We start from the raw sequence: 20,489 nt of genomic DNA, 5'->3' as shown, positions 1-20,489 counted from the left end.
TCCTAGAGGCCCATTTGGGATACCAGTTTTGGTCGTCACGATGTAGAAAAGATGTTGAGACTCTGGAAAGAGAGCAGAGAAGAGCCACAAAGAGGATTAGGGGACTGGAGGCTAAAACATAGGAAGAACGGTTGCAGGAACTGGGTAGGTCTAGTTTAATTAAAAGAAAGACTAGGGGAGACATGATAGCAGTCTTCCAATATCTCAGGGGCTGCCCCAAAGAAGAGGGAGTCAAATTATTCTCCAAGGTACCTGAGTGCAGAACAAGAAGCAATGGGTGGAAACTAATCAAGGAGAGAAGCAACTAAGGAGAAATTTCCTGACAATGAGAACAATGAATCAGTGGAACAGAAATTGCCTCCAGAAGTTGTGAATGCTCCAACACTGGAAGTTTTTAAGAAGATGTTGGACATCCCTTTGTCTGAAGTGGTGTAGGGTTCCCTGCCTGAGCAGGGGGTTGGATTAGATGACCTCCCAGGTCCCTTCCAACTCTGTCATTCTATTCTATTTCTGATACATTTCTCTAAGTAGTCTTGCCAAGAGGAATGGGCCAAACTCTGCTAAGGTCAGAAACGTCATCATGGCATGTATATACGTATTTTAATTCATTTCTTTGCCAGGGGTTTCTTTGGTCTATCCAGTAACGTGACTTCTAAAACTCACTCGAGTAGCAGCACAAACCGCTTTACAAGTAGTACTTAAAACCTGAACCATGCCACCAGTGTGCTAATCCATTGCATTTATCAAAACCTGTCCTTTTTTTCCCCTATTGTAGAAGCGTGCCTTTGCCAAATGTATTCTACAGCTCTACGTTTCTTCGATAACTAAATAAGAAGCGTCTTGTGGTATAACAGAGCTCCTTAACCGAGGGAAATGAATAAAAGTTTTGATGGCCAGATTAAAAAAAAATTTCATTTGTCTAATCCACCCAGTGGATCCTGCAGGCGGTTTATATTTTCACTCCTTCGCCTTACCGTTGTAAGCTTCTTCCCGTGACCCTAACCGTCGTCTTAAGGACTGCAATTAACATTTAATATCTAAACCCGTTTTTTGTTGTATTCCAGCTAGTCTCTATTTATTACGCTTAACCGTAAAGGCCAGCTTTAATTCTCCCTGCTAGCTCAGTCCTAAAAAAAATCTATATTGTATACAGCACTTGCATATATATAACATAAGCACATCTACTCCGCCGCCTTCATGTTGCTGTATATTGTTGGATTAAAAAACCTCTCCCTTTGTGTGTGTAAAAAATATTACATGATCTTTAGCCATCCAAGCTCTTGTTTCTGTGGGGTTCGCTTCGCTTTCCCGACGGAGACACAACGCTTTTTAATCTTAAATGCCTTCATTCCGGTCCCTGCCCCTGATTGTTCTCTTCCAAGCCCCCTTGGAAAAAAAAGGAAGCGGGTGGGAGGGGGGGGAGAACCAGATTTGAAGACACAGCATTCGATTGTAACGGTTGCCGACTAGCCAGGGAACAGGGTTCGCATGGAAGACAATTGACTTCGGGTTTATACTTTGGCGTGTTGTGTCCCAGCCGAACGGCCCGGGGTGAGTTTGTACAGTTTTGTTGTCCTTTGTCCAAAGGGAGCCTCCGCTTAAGGGCGTGCGATTCCGTGTAACTTCATCCTGTTGGCCAGGGACAAGAGCAATAGCAATAGCAGTTAGACTTATGTACCGCTTCATAGGGCTTTCAGCCCTCTCTAAGCGGTTTACAGAGTCAGCGTATCGCCCCCAACAACAATCCGGGTCCTCATTTTACCCACCTCGGAAGGATGGAAGGCTGAGTCAACCCTGAGCCTGGTGGGATTTGAACAGCCGAACTGCAGAACTAGCAGACAGCTGAAGTAGCCTGCAGTGCTGCACTCTAACCACTGCGCCACCTCGGAAACGGGGTGTCGCGTCAGACCCACAACGCAGACACAGCCACATCTTAAAAAGACGGTTTTACATCAGACTTGGTTCCCGTGTAAACTTTCAAGAAGGTTTTTTTTGCAAAAAGGGGGAGAAGATTGTGGTTTATTTGTTTTTCTTTCTTCCCGAAGCGGAAGCTGCAAGAATTCTGTGGCTTCGGCTTTCTCATGTATTATGTCAGCCAACTGCAGGCAGTTCTGTTGGAACTGCCCCACGGGTAGTCCTCGACTTACAAACGCTTCACTCGGTGACCCTTCCAAGTTACGACTGAGGAAAAAAAGTGACTTGGGGCCATTTTTTTCCACACTTAACGGCTGTTGCCGCCTCCCTGTGGTCAAAATTCAAACCCTTGGCAACTGCTTCACATTTATGATGGTTGCGACATCCGTGTGTGTGTGTGTCACGCGATCCTCCTTTTACGACCAGCCTTCTGACGAGCAAAGTCAACAGGGAAGCCCAGATTAACTTAATAACCCGGCTGCTCGCTGAACAACTGCAGTGATTCATTTAATAACGGCGGCAAGAAAGGTCTTAAAAGCGGTCAAAACTCACTTCGCTATCATTTCGCTCAGCAACAGAAACATTGGCCTCAATTGTGGTCGTAAGTCTGAGGACTACCTGTAAAAAAAAGGATCTTGGCTGCAGTGAAGGCCTGTTAAAACTTCCTGGATGGGGTGTATCCTTTGAGGAGGGCACGCCTCGCCCCCTCCGTACCTGTAAAGCAGTATTTTTACAACCTTAGTAACTTTTAAGATGCCTGGACTCCCAACTCTCAGAATTCCCCAGCCAGTTTTTTTTCCTTTTCACGAGAATTCAGATGGTCTGTTGACCCTTAAACTTGTATTACATGTAAATTATTTACGAGTAGAACTAATGGTACTATCACTAATGACAGCAATTAATTAACGGGACAGCTTGCCTTGTTGTGGATACTGTTATCACTGGAGATTTTTTGAAAATAGACTGGACGGTGATTTGACTGGGATACGGTATAGGGGTCAGGCTAGAAGACCTCCAAAGTCCCTTCCATCCCTATGACTGTAGAATCCTATGACTATTATGGTAACATTGATCTCTTAGAGACCCAATGGGAGACCTTTCCAAGCCTCCAACCTCAACCGCAAACAGCATCCTACCTTAAGAACTTGTATGCATATTTGGGGGTGGGGGTGGGTGGGACAGGGCTCAAGCCTTAATTTTCTAAGCTCAGCCTCCTGGTGCAAATATCGTCCTCAAATCGTGCCTCTGTCGCTATCCGGAATCGCCTGCCCTTTTCAATCTTTCTCTTTTATACCCGTCGTTGAAAAAAGGGAAAAATCTGCGGCCTCTTTTACAAAGCGATGCTCGTCTTTTTCATGAAAGTTGTGCTGTTCAAATGCCGTGATGTAAAAATGTTTAAAAAAACGGCTTTTCGTTCTGAATCGGCTGTTTTTGTACATGACGAAATTTTGTAAATGCATTAAAAACGTGACTTGTTATTACTGTGCCTTTCGATTCTGGCGAGCCCTTTGAATTCTTCCGGGGGGGGGGGCGTGGGGGGCATTCGCGATGGAATGGGGCAGCAGCCACTAGAAATAACGCAGCCTGCAGATTTTCTTTTAATACAGCCACGATTACAACTAAGTCACCTCATTGGTGCAAACGCCACTGCCTTCTGGCACTGAGGACGTTACCTAGCTGGGTCACGAAACGTCTTCAAGGAAACAAGCAGGCTCAGAGAGCACCAAGGACCCCACAGTTGTTTCTCCTCCTCCTCCCTGCAAACCCAACTCCCTTCTAGCACTGATGATGTTCCCTAGTTGGGTCATGGAAGGTCTGCAAGAAAACCACCAAGCTCAGAGAGCACCAAGGAACCCACAACTCTTCTATTATTCCCCTTCCTCCTCCTCCTCCTCTCCATAAACTCCATTCCCTTCTAGCACTGATGATGTTCCCTAGTTGGGTCATGGAAGGTCTGCAAGAAAACCACCAAGCTCAGAGAGCACCAAGGAGCCTACAACTCTTCTATTATTCCTCCTCCTCCTCCTCTCCTCTTTCTCCTCCTTCTCCCCTCCTCCTCCTCCTCCTCCTCCTCTCCCTGTCTCTTCCTCTTCTCCTTCTCCATCCACAAACCCATTCCCTTCTAGCACTGATGATGTTCCCTAGTTGGGTCGTGAAACATCTGCAAGGAAGCCACCAAGCTCAGAGAGCACCAAGGAGCCCACAACTCTTCTATTATTCCTCCTCCTCTCCATAAACCCCATTCCCTTCTAGCACTGATGATGTTACCTAGCTGGGTCGTGAAACTTCCGCAAGAAAACCACCAAGCTCAGAGAGCACCAAGGAGCCCACAACTCTTCTATTATTCCTCCTCCTCTCCATAAACCCCATTCCCTTCTAGCACTGATGATGTTACCTAGCTGGGTCGTGAAACTTCCGCAAGAAAACAACCAAGCTCAGAGATCTCCAAGGACCCCCCCCCCAGTTCTCCTGCTGTCCTCCTTTCTCCTCTCCACAACCCCACTTCCTTCTAGCACTGATGATGTTACCTAGTAGGGTCATGAAACTTCCGCAAGAAAACAACCAAGCTCAGAGACCATCAAGGACCCCCCAGTTCTCCTCCTCCTCCTGCTGTCCTTTCTCCTGTCCACAATCCCACTTCCTTTTAGCACTGATGATGTTACCTAGTAGGGTCGTGAAACATCTACAAGTTCTCCTCCTCCTTTTCTTGCCCTGCTCCTTTCTCCCATCCACAACCCCACTCTCTTTTAGTACTGATGGTGTTACCTAGCTGGGTCATGAAATATCTACAAGAAAACCGAGCTCAGAGATCACCGAGGACGCTACAATTAAATCCCCAAGTACAAATATTCTTGTTTCTTCCACGTAGCATTTCAGTCGCTGGCATTGCAGCCAGAAATCCTCCCAAATTTACAGGCGTCTCATGCTTTAGAACCACAGGTAGATTCTACGGATGATACCTGTTAAGTCGGGTTTTTTTCTATTATGGGATGTAGACCCCAGCCTCCATTTGAGCCCCCCCCTCCCCCTTTCCTTATGAAGCGGTTTCCCCTTTCTAGACATTTGACAACTTTAAATGCTGTGAAGAGGGAAAAGGGGTGGCTCGTTCCTCTGCGCTGGTGTGCCATGCTTTTGATTCAGATACTGTTATCCCACCATCTCTCTTTCTGTTTCTGTGCTTGTGGTGCGTCGCGAAAGAAAAACTTTGAATGATTCCTCATTGGCTGAGCAGGATTCGCATTCTCTGCCTTTTGCCTCCAGCACACCAAAGGCAATGAATTCTAAAAAAAGAGAAATAAAAAAGGGAATAGAGATTGAGAAACAAATGCCAGCTTCTATTCGGTCTCCTTTCTGAACGCATCCTAGGGACATCTGTTTGCAAAAGGAATACGCGTTTTATATGCAGCGAGAGATGTAAAATCTGTCTATTAATGGGTTGAACAGATGGGGGGAAATTGGAGGATCTTTTCTTCTCCCCCCCCACCCCGCCACTTATTTAATTGGGGTTGTAATAATAAAAGAATACTCCTTGGCGGAGTGTTTCCTGCAGGATTCCCCCCTACCAGGGCGCTTCCTAGATGGATAAATCTATTAAATACAATATACAATACAATGGATTTGGGACTTCAAATCCCAGAATGCTATGGCCAACAGGGACAGTGGTGGGAATTTTCCCTGCTCAAAGCCACACCGCTGAAAATTGCCAAGGCGAGGGTTGGACTAGAAGACCTCTAAGGTCCCTTCCAACTCTTGTTATTCCAGCCTGCCGCAGTGTTTCTCATCCTGGGCAACCTTTAAAGATAACGTGGGCTCCCAATACCCAGGCTTCCAAAGCCAGCATGGGTGGACTTCGACTCCCAGAATTCCCCAGCCAGTAGGGCCCTTGATGAGAATCCTGCCCACCGCCAGGAGTTCGATCCTGACTGGCTCAAGGTTGACTCCGCCTTCCATCCTTCCCAGGTGGGTCAAATGACCCTTATTGTCGTAAACTCCTTAGAGAGGGCTGCAAAAGCCCTGTGAAATGGCATATAAGCCCTAGGGCTATTTATCCACCGCAGCGATTCACTTAAAAAAACGGCGGCAAAAAAATAGTCGTAAAATGGAGCAGAGCTTGCATAACAATTCTCTCGCTTTGCAATGGAAGCTTGGAGCTCGATGGTCGTATGTCAGAGAACTGCCTACCTGTACGTAGCAGAAAAAGGCGCCCATTTAGGTTTCTCATGCACGAGGGGCGTTTTTTCCACCTGGTGCCGAATTAAAACTATGGGGAAGCCTCAGGCAGATAAATGTTTGCGCATGAGCCCCAACCCAGCATCTTTTTCTTTTGTATTTTTTGTTTTGCAAAGAGATGCCAAATAGATTCTCCTCCCTTGGGGAGCGCGTGTGAAAAAAAAATGGTTGCTATAGCAACAAGGGAAACCCCCCCCTTCCCCAAGTTCTGCAAACCCTTTTGCTAACTGATGGAGGAGATGCAAGCTTCTTCTTTTTTTCCCCGATCCAGATTCTCTGCTCTTCCCTGATTTTTTTTTATAATTTTCTTTAAAGCTAATCAAAGCTTGTTTTATTTCGAAAAGACTCTTTATTCTCCCCCCCCCCCCGGCTGCCTTGTTCTTCTGTGCCCCCACCCCCCTACTCCCCTTCCCCTGGTATTTTCCAAAAGCACAGATCGGCTTGCCAGGAATTTTGTTTTAGCGAGCAAAGAGGAACGTGTAACCGTGAGCTGTTTTTTTAAGGCCTGCCACAGAAGCAATTAAAACAATATTTAATCAGCTGGGAGTCACTGTGAGGCTAAATCAGCCTCCGTGGGTTCTTTTCCTTTCCGGGAAAGATAACATGGGGTTGAAAGCGAGGAGTCCAAAGATCCAGGGGGGGGGGGGCATGTTGCATTTGCCTTTTTTCAACAAGCTTGTTTTCTTTTTCGGATATTTAGGCAATATCCTTAGGTATGTCTACGTCTCATTGACTACTATAGGGGAGCAGCTGTACATCTGCCTATTTTAATTGCAAAGTCTTCGGATGGAGAAATCAACGTTGAGAAATATGGCTTTCCTAAGGGACAGTTTTCGGTCAACCTCTTCACGTTTAGGGACGCGGTGGCTCAGGGGCTAAGACGCTGAGCTTGTCGATCAGAAAGGTCGGCGGTTCGAATCCCTAGCGCCGCGTAAGGGAGGGAGCTCCGGTGACTTGTCCCAGCTTCTGCCAACCTAGCAGTTCGAAAGCACGTTAAAAAATGCAAGTGGAAAATAGGGAACCACCTTTGGTGGGAAGGGAACAGCGTTCCGTGCGCCTTCGGCGTTGAGTCACGCCGGCCACATGACCACGGAGACGTCTTCGGACGGCGCTGGCTCTTCGGCTTTGAAACGGAGATGAGCACCGTCCCCCTAGAGTCGGGAACGACTAGCACGTACGTGCGAGGGGAACCTTATAATATCTCACTTTTTCCAGGCTCCCTCACTCCTGTCCCGCACGGAAGTTCAGGTTGAGTGTGGCGTTTTCTGGATGGCACGTGTGAACAGGTGAAATGATAACAGGTAGGAAACCCGATGGCAAAAGGGACCAGAATGATGATGGGGTTTCTCTACACTCCCTCTTTTGAGATTGCTACGCAACGTGGACCTGCTTCTCCACCCCGAATTCCCACTGTCCAAAAAAACCGAGCTATTACATAACTTGCAGGATGATTACATAAACATGTAAAGCTGCCTCCTGTTTGCATTTGTGCGGGGGTTTCCGCCCCCACCCTCCCATGGTAGTGGCTCGCCATGTTTGATAGGGATACAATACAATACAATAGCAGAGTTGGAGGGGACCTTGGAGATCATCTAGTCCAACCCCCTGCCTAGGCAGGAAACCCTATACCGTTTCAGACAAATGGCTATCCAACATCATCTTAAAGACTTCCAGTGTTGGGGCATTCGCAACCTCTGGAGGCAAGCTGTTCCACTATTTTATTCTATTTTATTCTACTTTGTTATTGTTATTACATTTTCTATCTTCTATTCCATATTTATTCTATGCTACTATTCTATTCTTATTCTATTTAATTATTCTATTTTCTATTCTATTCTATACAATAACAGAGTTTGAAGGGACCTTGGAGTCCAACCCCCTGCTTAGGCAGGAACCCTATACTGTTCCAGACAAATGTCTATCCAGCATCTTCTTAAAGATTTCCAGTGCATTCACAACCTCTGGAGGCAAGTTGTTCCACTATTTTATTCTATTTTGTTATTGTTATTATATTTTCTATCTTCTATTCCATATTTATTCTATGCTACTATTCTATTCTTATTCTATTTAATTATTCTATTTTCTATTCTATTCTATACAATAACAGAGTTGGAAGGGACCTTGGAGGTCTTCTAGTCCAACCCCCTGCTTAAGGCAGGATACCCTACGCCACTTCAGACAAACGGTTCTCCAACATCATTTTAAAAATGTCCAGTGTTGGGGCATTCACAACTTCTGGAGGCAAGTTGTTCCACTGATTAATTGTTCTAACTGTCAGGAAATTTCTCCCCAGTTCTAAGTTGCTTCTCTCCTTGATTAGTTTCCACCCATTGCTTCTTGTTCTGAACTCAGGTGCTTTGGAGAATAGCTTGACTCCCTCTTCTTTTATGGCAGCCCCCTGAGATATTGGAACCCTGCTTCTTCTTGTCTTGACCTGCAAATCGAGATAATTGCAAGGAGACTCAAGGCTGCTACTTCTACATCAAGATCCCTGCATTCTCCCTTTGTAGATGAAAGAGAGCCTCTCCCTCCTGCTGTCTCTCCCCCCACTCCCCGCCTCCCACCCCCAACAACTCCCGGAGCAAAGATAAGAACAGACGTATTTTATTGCACTGAGGATTTTTTTTTTTCATCCAAGGAAACAATAAGAAGGTGCAGTTGAAAAGACAAGGCATAATCCAAAGAACAAGACTTTACCAAACCCACACGGAACCCGTCGTTTGTTTAAACCAGGGGTGTCCAAACTTGGAAACTTTAAGACTTGTGGACTTCAACTCCCAGAATTCCCCAGCCACTTACATTTGGACACCCCATGCAGGCTGGGGAATTCTGGGAGTTGAAGTCCACAAGTCTTAAAAGTTCCCAAGTTTGGACACCCCCGTTTTAAAACAAACAAAATAAATAAACGGGCTGCAAAATGTCCGGAGAAGCTAACTCTCTTCCCACCTCCAGTGGTGAGGAGAAGACTCCCCTCTGGCCAGTTTCCTGGAATTCAGTTTCCTTCTTAAGGAAGAGAATTTGTCCCCGAGGACCTTCCTCAGCCCAGGGCTGTCGTTGGGGAAATGGAAATCTTTCCGCCGGTGGGGCAGCTGACCACTGAACATCTCCCACCGTGCCAAGGAATCCACCGTCTTGTCCAGTTGCCGGATTTCGTCTTCCGGCACGTCCTTTTCAAGAGCCGCGATGCACATCTCCAGCCACCGTTTATATTCCTTGATCATGTCCAAAGGTTTGGGGGCGCCGCTGACCCCGCCCAGCTGTTCTCGGTCTGGGATGCCGGGCAAGGACGTCGGCTGCTCATCCAGGTCGAGGTCCTGCAAGGTGGACGCAGCTTGGCTGCAGGTGTCCGGGGTCAAGAGCTCGGAGAGGGAGGTGATGGCCTCCGAATCGTTCTCGCCACCCATCCCCGAGTCTGCGCTGGGCGGCCAAAGGTCCTCCGATACGGAGAGATCCGCCGAGTCTTGGCTGAGCCAGGTTGATGAAATCGTCTGCATCCAGGCGTAGAGTTTCTGTACACCCCCCCCCAAAACAAAGACAAAACACACAAGATGGATCTTTCTGTTTTCGTTACCCCGCATTGTGCAAGCAAATGCTTCTCTCCATCTACAACAGCTGTGTTTCTCCGAAAACAAGACAGGGTCTTATTTTCTTTTGACCCCCAAAAAATAAGTGTCTGGCCTTATTTTGGGGGAGTTCTTATTATTTTTGAGGTGGTCCACTCATGGCTGCTGCTGTATTGCAATATTTTTCATGGAGGGCTTAATTTTCTGGGAAGGGTTTATTTTAGCGCATGCACTTAAAATCCCGATTAGGCTTATTATCCGGGGAGCTCTTATTTTCGGGAAAACATCCTATTTGGTAAAAAAATAAAAATAAAAATCAAGCTACCTTCGTGGGAGGGGGGAAACTTTCTGGTTTCTTAACAGCTGTCGACGTGATTCTGAAACCGTCTGCATCTGGGGGCAGAGTTTCTGTAGCCCAAATTTCCCTCCCCCCCAAAAAAACACTGAGCCGAGGTGGCGCAGTGGTTAAATGCAGCACTGCAGGCTACTTCAGCTGACTGCAGTTCAGCAGTTTGGCTGTTCAAATCCCACCAGGCTCAAGGTTGACTCAGCCTTCCATCCTTCCGAGGTTGGTAAAATGAGGACCCAGATTGTTGTTGGGGGCAATATGCTGACTCTGTAAACCGCTTAGAGAGGGCTGAAAGCCCTATGAAGCGGTATATAAGCCTAACTATTGCTAATACGCAAGGCGGATTTTTATGTTGTGATTACACAGCATTGTGCAAGCCATCCTTTCTCTGCATTGTCTATCAACATGCACCAAATTTTGTAAAAAGAGAAGAAAATTGCTAGCAACCTTTGGAGGGAAAAAAAACTTTCTGGTTTCTTAGCAGCTGTCAGAGTGATTCTGAAACTGTCTGCGGGCAGGATACGTTCCCACCAACGAAAAGAAGCGAGACAGTTGAATAGGAAGTCCCAGGCGTTGCTCCATTCAAGGCAGGAATTTCCAGAGTGAAGCAACACGAGTTTGAAAGTATCTTTGGCTGCTAATTTAATCCAGTTGAATCCCATTGAACCCCAGGCCTCTAATTTAAGGCAGAGATTTCGAATCTGCACTACTGCAATGCGCTCTACATGGGGCAGCCCTTGAAGAGTGTTCGGAGACTTCAGCTGGTCCAGAATGCAGCCGCGCGAGCGATTGTGAGTGCGCCATGGTACACCCGCGTCACATCTATCCCCCGCGAGCTGCACTGGTTGCCTATTGGTCTCCGGATACGCTTCAAGGTGCTAGTTATTACTTATAAAGCCCTACATGGCATCGGACCTGGGTACTTGAGAGACTGCCTCCTGCCAGTTACCTCCCAAAGACCCATTAGATCCCACAGATTAAGCCTCCTCCGAATTCCATCTGCTAAGTGGGAAGGAAGGAAGGAAGGAAGGAAGGAAGGAAGGAAGGAAGGAAGGAAGGAAGGAAGGAAGGAAGGAAGGAAGGAAGGGCCATGGTGGCGCAGTGGTTAGAGTGCAGTATTGCAGGTTACTTCTGCTGACTGCAATTTGGCAGTTTGAATCTCACCAGGCTCCAGGTTGACTCAGCCCTCCCTCCTTCCAAGGTGGGTAAAATGAGGACCCAGATTGTTGGGGGCAGGCAGGCAGGCAGGCAGGCAGGAAGGAAGGAAGGAAGGAAGGAAGGAAGGAAGGAAGGAAGGAAGGAAGGAAGGAAGGAAGGAAGGAAGGAAGAATGGAAGGAAGGCAGGCAGGCAGGCAGGAAGGAAGGAAGGAAGGAAGGAAGGAAGGATGGAAGGAAGAATGGATGGATGGATGGATGGAAGGAAGGAAGGAAGGAAGGAAGGAAGGAAGGAAGGAAGGGCCATGGTGGCACAGTGGTTAGAGTGCAGCACTGCAGGCTACTTCTGCTGACTGCCTCCTGACTGCAATTTGGCAGTTTGAATCTCACCAGGCTCAAGGTTGACTCAGCCTCCCATCCTTCCGAGGTGGGTAAAACGAGGACCCAGATTGTTGGGGGCAATATGCTGACTCTGTAAACCGCTTAGAGAGGGCTGGAAAGTGGTATATAAATCTAAATGCCACGGCTATTGCTATTCTTCCAGTCTTGACCCAAGGAAGAAAACAGGCAGCAGGGACCCAGGCTGTGTCAACTGACCAAAGGCCACCAGTTGTGACTCTCTGACCCTCCCCCCCACTCTGAAAAGGCATCTCGGTTCTTCTGCTGGGCTTCTGGAGCTCCTCAACCAGGAGCTGGGCTTGGCCCAGAGAAGACGGGCCCTGCCACCTCTTACCCTCACTCACCCTGTAGCGCTCGATGAGCTTGAAGCCGACAACGTACTGCAGCTTCCGGAGACATATCGGGCACGGTTCCAGCGGCCGCAGAAGGATCTCGTCCAGGCTGAGGGCCCCTTGCATGATGCACTGAAGCCAGCGGCAGTTCCCCAAGCCAATCAGATGACAGATCTCGTGACACGTGACCTTCCGTGGGGGGGAAAAAGGAAGAACCCATCAAGTCAAACGGACCGCCCTCTTCCTGCCTGGGGTTCAATCCTTTCGCTTTCCCTCCCGCCCTTCCCGTTACTTTTAGTTCCGTTGTTTTTATTGTCCTTGCGCCTCGTACAACGAAATTAATAGCAATAGCAGTTAGACTTATATACCGCTTCATAGGGCTTTCAGCCCTCTCTAAGCGGTTTACAGAGTCAGCATATCGCCCCCACAGTCTGGGTCCTCATTTCACCCACCTCAGAAGGATGGAAGGCTGAGTCAACCTTCACCCCGTGAGATTTGAACCGCCGAACTGCAGATAGCAGTCAGCTGAAGTGGTCTGCAGTACTGCACTCTAAAACGCGCATCCCTCACATTCTATACAACGGAATTGAAAACCCCTGATATTGCATTAATATTGCACTGTACACTAGTACCGTATTTTCAGAGTATAAGATGCACCTTCCCCTCCCAAAAGGAGTGTGGAAATGTTGGTGCGTCTTATACACCAAATACAGCCATTTTTAGGCTCCCGAAGCCCTCCCCTGCATCCCGTTTTTGTTGTTTGTTTGTTTCTTATATTTATATGCCGCCCTTTTCCCCAAAGGGGACTCAGGGCGGCTCACAACTCAAACCAGGGAAGGGGGATACAGACAAAAAATTAAAAAACGAAACATAGCAATACATAATTTAAAACACACAACAGTCATACCATTCGAGACGGGGGCAACAGCTCTTTAGCCCCAGGCCTGTCGGAACAGCCAGGTTTTAAGGGCTTTGCGGAAGGCCTGGAGGGTGGTGAGGGTTCGAATCTCCACGGGGAGTTCGTTCCAGAGGGTCGGAGCAGCCACAGAGAAGGCCCTCCTCTGGGTAGTCGCCAGTCTACATTGGCCGGCGGATGGAATTCGGAGGAGGCCTAATATGTGGGATCTGATCGGTCTAGTGGAGGTAATTTGCAGCAGGTGGTCTCTCAAGAGAGACCGTTTTCGGCAAAAACAGAAGCTTTTTTGCCTTCCCTCAGCCCCCTGCAGCTCTCCGCAGTCTTCAGCAGGGCTGGGGGAAGGCAAAAGTGCCCCCGTTTTTGCAAAAAAAATGGCCTGTTTTTCACAAAAATGGAGCCTTTTTTGCCTTGTCTCAGCCCTGAGTGCTGCTGGGGGCTGAGGAAAGGCAAAAAGTTTTTTTTTCTTACTTACCTCTTCGAAATCTTGGTGCGTCTGATATACCCCGGTGTGTCTTATAGTCCGAAAGATAGATATGTTCTGGGATAGAAGCTTGTTTCTCAGCCTATTTGTCCTGGTTTTTATTACTCTGTACCGTGGGCCAGATGGTAATAGTTTAAAAAAAAAAGAGTGCCCAAGATGAGATGGATCTTTAACAGTGGTGGGTTTCAAAAATTGTTCGAACCTACTCTGTGGGTGTGGCCTCCTTTGTGGGAGGGGCTTGCCGCCCATGTGACCAGATGGGAGTGGCTTGCCGCCCATGTGACCGGATATGAAGATGCCGACGACACTTGTCAGAACCGCCTTAAATGACCTCACACACAGCCCTGGCATGCATAAGAATAGGATGTCAACTTGTTTTTTAAAAGGCATCTTTGGTTTGCATTAAAACAACTTCAACACACGCAATGTTCTGATTGCACCACAAAGGCAGTAGTCATCCTCACCTTTCACAGAGGCTCTGAGTTTTATAAATAGGAGCATGATAGTGTAGAATAATCATATCCAAGGACCAGTGGTGGGTTTCAAAAAATGTTTGGAGCCTCTTCTGTAGGTGTGGCCTGCTTTCCGGGTCCACTGGTGGAACCTCTTCTAACCAGTTCAGTAGATTTGACGAACCGGTTCTACCGAATAGGTGCGAACTGGTAGGAACCCACCTCTGCTCTTTAAGAATGTTTTTTGAACTTTTTAAAGGCAGTGGCGGCTATAAAGCGTTTCCAAGGAGGGAAGGGAGAAATCTATGATCCTCTGGGCAATGACCTTAACGCTCTGTCCTATCTGCCAGTAGCGGAGATTTTGAGTAGTTTGGAGAACCGGCAAATACCACCTCTGGCTGCCGCCAGGAGTGGGGAGGGAATGGGGATTTTACAGTCTCCTTTCCCCCTGCCACGCCCACCAAGCCACGCCCACAGGACCGGTAGTTTAAAAAAAATTGAATTTCACCACCGATGTCCATTTTTAACCACCACCACCCCAAGCCCATGTGATCCTCACCTTGCAACACTGGAGCATTTCCAACATGTTGAACAGCAAGGTCTGTTTCCTGGCTATATCCCCTTCTTCTTCGTCACGAGCTTCCCGTCGGCGGGGCGACGGGCTGAAACCCAAGCCAGGCCCCTGGGGGAAATCGCTGGAAAATCTGGCGAAGCTGCAGACGCCCACTTCTGCGGAGAGAGAGGAAACCCGGGGTGAGAAAGGTGAGTTGCCATTTCCGCAGGTGTCTCATCCCCGGTACGCCCCATCAAAGACAGACTTCCTGGGCTGGGCTGAACCATCTGTTTTCAACAGTTGGTCCTTGGGCCATTTCAAATCCGTTTCTAGCACAAGGGTACAGTTTACAAGATGAGCTGCAAGGCAATTCCACCCACAATGGCATGAAAGTATAATACAATACAATGGCAGAGTTGGAAGGGACCTTAGAGGTCTTCTAGTCCAGCCCCCTCCTTAGGCAGGAAACCCTATACTGTTCCAGACAAATGTCTATCCAGCATCTTCTTAAAAGATTTCCAGTGCATTCACAACCTCTGGAGGCAAGTTGTTCCACTATTTTATTCTATTTTGTTATTGTTATTATATTTTCTATCTTCTATTCCATATTTATTTTATGCTACTGTTCTATTATATTCTTATTCTATTTAATTATTTTATTCTATTTTCTATTCTATACAATAACAGAGTTTGAAGGGACCTTGGAGGTCTTCTAGTCCAGCCCCCTCCGTAGGCAGGAAACCCTATACTGTTTCAGACAAATGGCTATCCAACATCATCTTAAAGACTTCCAGTGTTGGGGCGTTCACAACCTCTGGAGGCAAGCTGTTCCACTATTTTATTCTATTTTATTCTACTTTGTTATTGTTATTATATTTTCTATCTTCTATTCCATATTTATTCTATGCTACTGTTCTATTATATTCTTATTATATTTAATTAATCTATTCTATTTTCTATTCTATACAATAACAGAGTTTGAAGGGACCTTGGAGGTCTTCTAGTCCAGCCCCCTCCTTAGGCAGGAAACCCTGTACTGTTTCAGACAAATGGCTATCCAGCATCTTCTTAAAGACTTCCAGTGTTGGGGCATTCACAACCTCTGGAGGCAAGTTGTTCCACTATTTTATTCTATTTTGTTCTACTTTGTTATTGTTATTATATTTTCTATCTTCTATTCCATATTTATTCTATGCTACTATTCTATTCTTATTCTATTTAATCTATTCTATTTTCTATTCTATTCTATACAATAACAGAGTTTGAAGGGACCTTGGAGGTCTTCTAGTCCAACCCCCTGCCTAGGCAGGAAACCCTACACCATTTCAGACAAATGGCTATCCAGCATCTTCTTAAAGACTTCCAGTGTTGGGGCATTCACAACCTCTGGAGGCAACTTCTGTTCCACTAATTAATTGTTCTGTCAGGAAATTTCTCCTTAGTTCTAAGTTGCTTCTCTCCTTGATTAGTTTCCACCCATTGCTTCTTGTCCTACACTCAGGTGCTTTGGAGAATAGCTTGACTTCCTCTTCTTTGGGGCAACCCCTGAGATCTTGGAAGGCTGCTATCATGTCTCCCCTAGTCCTTCTTTCCATTAAATTAGCCATGCCCAGTTCCTGCAACCGTTCTTCATAGGTTTTAGTGACTCCCGGTGGATTACGGTTGGTTTCAGTGATAAGATTTTCAGCTTTTACCCCTTCAAGGAGATCTTACAGTTTACAGCCAAGGAATAAATAACAAACAAGCTGGTTATAAAAAAAAAGCGTAATGAAGTTTGAGCTCAGGCTCAATCGCCGTTTCAAATCTCAATCCAGATCCTAAGTAGAGGCAGATATTTCTCTCCAGGCACGATAAGAATATATCTGCTCAATAAAACTCCGCATTGGTGACAGGAAGGGCATCTGGGCAATAAACACACTGCCAGATTGTCCAAGCCCAAAATTTCAAGCCTGGTGGCGCACACCTTGGCTCGACCTCTGTGGGGTTGACCTCCAAAAACCCATCTCCCAACCCAGAAGAAGAAGAGAAGCTATCAAGCTAACCTTGGCCTGGCAAAAACTTGCCGAAGGTGAAACTCCACGTCTCACAGGGGTAGAGGTCAGCGAGAGTGAGGCCCAGGACGCAGAGAGCGTCCATCGGCTTGTTGTTCTTCAGAAACGTCAAGATGCCATCTGAAGGAGCAAAATAAAACAATAGCAATAGCAGTTAGACTTATCTACCGCTTCATAGGGCTCTCAGTCCTCTCTAAGCGGTTTACAGAGTCAGCATATCACCCCCAACAACAATCCGGGTCCTCATTTCACCCACCTCGGAAGGATGGAAGGCTGAGCCAACCTTGAGCCGGTGAGATTTGAACCACTGAAACTGCAGATAACAGTCAGCTGAAGTGGCCTGCAGTACTGCACCCTAACCACTGCGCCACCTCGGCTCATGTGAATGTATATTATAAATTAATGGGAATTATTTGTTCTAATCTCCGCCTTTTCTCCTCAGAGATAGGCGATTTTATAATACTTCAAAGACTCATTGTTATTTGATAGATAATTATGAATTCAAGGAAATGAGGATTCTTACAAACGAAAGAATATTGATGGTAATTTGAACACGTCATGCTCAATGACAGCGAAACATCCAGTTATGTTTAATGCAAAACCAGTGATGTTATTCTTAATCTTAAGAATTGATGCACAAAAACTTGTAACCAGACGACATGCTTGATGAAATGGAGGAAAGTTGGTTTTTTTCCCTTGCTCTTGTTTTGTATGTGTTGTTGTTTTGTTTTTTTAAGAAAAAGAATAAAAATATATAATTTAAAAAATATGTGTGTCCTAGATAGGTCACGAAATGTCCACAAGGAACAGCCAAGCTCAGAGAGCACCAAGGATCCCACAGTTCTCCTCCTCCTCTTCCTCTTCCTCCTCCTCCCTGCAAAGCTGACTCCCTTCTTGCACCGATGATAGCGATAGCAGACTTATATACCGCTTTACAGCACTTTTCAGCCCTCTCTAAGCGATTATGATGTTCCCTAGTTGGGTAATGAAACGTCTGCAAAAATATAATCAAGCTCAGAGAGTACCAAGGGCCCCACGGTTCTCCTCCTCCTCTTCCTCCTCCTCTTTCTCCTCCCAAACCCCACTCCCTTCTAGCACTGATGGTGTTCCCTAGTGGGGTAACGAAACATCTGCAAAAAAAATAAATAACCAAGCTTTGACCCACAGTTCTTCTCCCTCTCCTCCTCCTCCTCCTCCTCCTCCTCCTCCTCCTCCTCCTCCTCCCTGCAAACCCCTCTCCTGTCTACCACTGATAACATTATCTAGTCAGGTCATGAAACGTTTGCAAGAAAACCACCAAGCTCAGAGAGCACCAAGGACCCCACAACCCTCCTATTATTATTATTATTTCTCCTCCTCCTCTCCACAAACCCCATTCCCTTCTAGCACTGATGATGTTCCCTAGTTGGGTCGTGAAACGTCTACAAGAAAACCACCAAGCTCAGAGAACACCAAGGAGCCTACAACTCTTCTATTATTCCTCCTCCCCTCCTCCTCCTCCTCTCCTCTCCTCCTTCTCCCCTCCTCCTCCTCCCCTCCTCCTCCTCTCCTCCTCCTCTTCCTCCTCTCTTCCTCCTCCTCCCCTCCTTCTCCTCCTCCTCTCCCTTTCTCTTCCTCTTCTCCTCCACCCACAAACCCATTCCTTTCTAGCACTGATGATGTTCCCTAGTTGGGTCGTGAAACGTCTACAAGAAAACCACCAAGCTCAGAGAACACCAAGGAGCCTACAACTCTTCTATTATCCCTCCTCCTCCTCCTCCTCCTCCTCCTCCTCCTCCCCTCCTCCTCCTCTCCTCCTCCTCTTCCTCCTCTCTTCCTCCTCCTCCCCTCCTTCTCCTCCTCCTCTCCCTTTCTCTTCCTCTTCTCCTCCACCCACAAACCCATTCCTTTCTAGCACTGATGATGTTCCCTAGTTGGGTCGTGAAACGTCTACAAGAAAACCACCAAGCTCAGAGAGCACCAAGGAGCCTACAACTCTTCTATTATCCCTCCTCCTCCTCCTCCTCCTCCTCCTCCTCCTCCTCCCCTCCTCCTCCTCCCCTCCTCCTCCTCTCCTCCTCCTCTTCCTCCTCTCTTCCTCCTCCTCCCCTCCTTCTCCTCCTCCTCTCCCTTTCTCTTCCTCTTCTCCTCCACCCACAAACCCATTCCTTTCTAGCACTGATGATGTTCCCTAGTTGGGTCGTGAAACGTCTACAAGAAAACCACCAAGCTCAGAGAGCACCAAGGAGCCTACAACTCTTCTATTATCCCTCCTCCTCCTCCTCCTCCTCCTCCTCCTCCTCCTCCTCCCCTCCTCCTCCTCCCCTCCTCCTCCTCTCCTCCTCCTCTTCCTCCTCTCTTCCTCCTCCTCCCCTCCTTCTCCTCCTCCTCTCCCTTTCTCTTCCTCTTCTCCTCCACCCACAAACCCATTCCTTTCTAGCACTGATGATGTTCCCTAGTTGGGTCGTGAAACGTCTACAAGAAAACCACCAAGCTCAGAGAACACCAAGGAGCCTACAACTCTTCTATTATCCCTCCTCCTCCTCCTCCTCCTCCTCCTCCTCCTCCTCCTCCCCTCCTCCTCCTCCCCTCCTCCTCCTCTCCTCCTCCTCTTCCTCCTCTCTTCCTCCTCCTCCCCTCCTTCTCCTCCTCCTCTCCCTTTCTCTTCCTCTTCTCCTCCACCCACAAACCCATTCCTTTCTAGCACTGATGATGTTCCCTAGTTGGGTCGTGAAACGTCTACAAGAAAACCACCAAGCTCAGAGAACACCAAGGAGCCTACAACTCTTCTATTATCCCTCCTCCTCCTCCTCCTCCTCCTCCTCCTCCTCCTCCTCCTCCCCTCCTCCTCCTCCCCTCCTCCTCCTCTCCTCCTCCTCTTCCTCCTCTCTTCCTCCTCCTCCCCTCCTTCTCTTCCTCCTCTCCCTTTCTCTTCCTCTTCTCCTCCACCCACAAACCCATTCCTTTCTAGCACTGATGATGTTCCCTAGTTGGGTCGTGAAACGTCTGCAAGGAAACCACCAAGCTCAGAGAGCACCAAGGAGCCTACAACTCTTCTATTATTCCTCCTCCTCCTCCTCCTCTCCCTTTCTCTTCCTCTTCTCCTTCTCCACCCACAAACCCATTCCTTTCTAGCACTGATGATGTCCCCTAGTTGGGTCGTGAAACGTCCGCAAGGAAAACCACCCAGCTCAGAGACCACCAAGGACCTCGTCTTAACCTTCCAAAGGACCCCATCGTGATCCTCCTCCCAGGTTTTTCCAGCCCGCCGCCTCACCTGTGTGAAGCTGCATCCTGTCCGATTCCTGGTTGTGACGGTGACAGCAGTGGATGGAAGAGATGGAGACGGAAGGCAGGCATTTGACGCGGAGGCCCAGAAAGAAGGACTCCACGCAGCTGCGGAGGGAATCCAGGAGAGAGATCCCCACGGGCCCTTCGCTTAGGTCTGGGAACAGAAGAAGCGTCAAGGGACAAGGTCAAGGCCCCCTCCCCGAATATTAACCACAGGACCGAGTGAGAAACCTTCCTCCCACCATCCTTCGGATCCATCCGCCGGCTTACCGATGGGCTGCAGGTAGATGTGCTTGCGGCAAAACCGCTGCTTTTTCTTCAGCAGCGCGTAGTAGAAGGTCTCGAAATCCTCCGGGGCGCGGGGTGGCTGAGCAGCCAATCAAAAGCCGTCCTGATGAACAAAGTGCAGAAAAGGGTCCGCCGTGGGTTGTAGGCTTCGGACAGGAAGAGCTTTTCGGTGCTCGAGAAAGTTTGGCGTAGAGCTCCTGGAGGGCTGGGTCGGTGGAAATCAGAGCATCCTTCAACGCCCGGGGCCCAAAGCTGAATTCCTGAGCATGTCTGCACTGCAACATCGCTGAACGGCCGACTCTGGTTGGGAAGGAGCAAAGAGAAGAGCCGGGGGGATTAAGCAGGTTACCCGCACTGGGCCAAGAAGAGACTCGGCTGCCATTTGTAGGGAATGATACAGGGCAGGAGTCAGCAGCCCGTGGCTCCGGAGCCGCATGTGGCTCTGCTGTGGCTCCCTGTCGCCGGTCGGCTCCACAATTGATAGGGCTAGGGCTTTCGGTTAGGACAGGTAGAGGAAAAAGGATGCCACACTAGCA

At 47.9% G+C, this 20,489-nt stretch overlaps 1 protein-coding gene across 1 annotated transcript; it reads right to left on the bottom strand.

Annotated features, from left to right (window-relative positions):
- Nucleotides 1-8,985: 8,985 nt before the first annotated feature.
- On the bottom strand, nucleotides 8,986-20,279 carry AMZ1 (archaelysin family metallopeptidase 1). Its single transcript, XM_087728803.1, is given in 8 exon segments — nucleotides 8,986-9,653; nucleotides 11,955-12,131; nucleotides 14,351-14,520; nucleotides 16,387-16,515; nucleotides 19,652-19,819; nucleotides 19,936-20,025; nucleotides 20,028-20,135; nucleotides 20,138-20,279. Coding segments are annotated over 8 exon segments (1,521 nt in total). The 5' UTR covers nucleotides 20,238-20,279; the 3' UTR covers nucleotides 8,986-9,074.
- Nucleotides 20,280-20,489: the final 210 nt, after the last annotated feature.

The sequence above is a fragment of the Thamnophis sirtalis genome, unplaced genomic scaffold, assembly GCF_051295495.1.
Source record: "Thamnophis sirtalis isolate CommonGarterSnake01/CBP01778 unplaced genomic scaffold, rThaSir2_p1.2 scaffold_14, whole genome shotgun sequence".
Lineage (NCBI taxonomy): Eukaryota > Metazoa > Chordata > Lepidosauria > Squamata > Natricidae > Thamnophis > Thamnophis sirtalis.
Note: the sequence above shows the minus strand (reverse complement) of the source record. Positions and strands in the feature narration are given on the sequence as shown.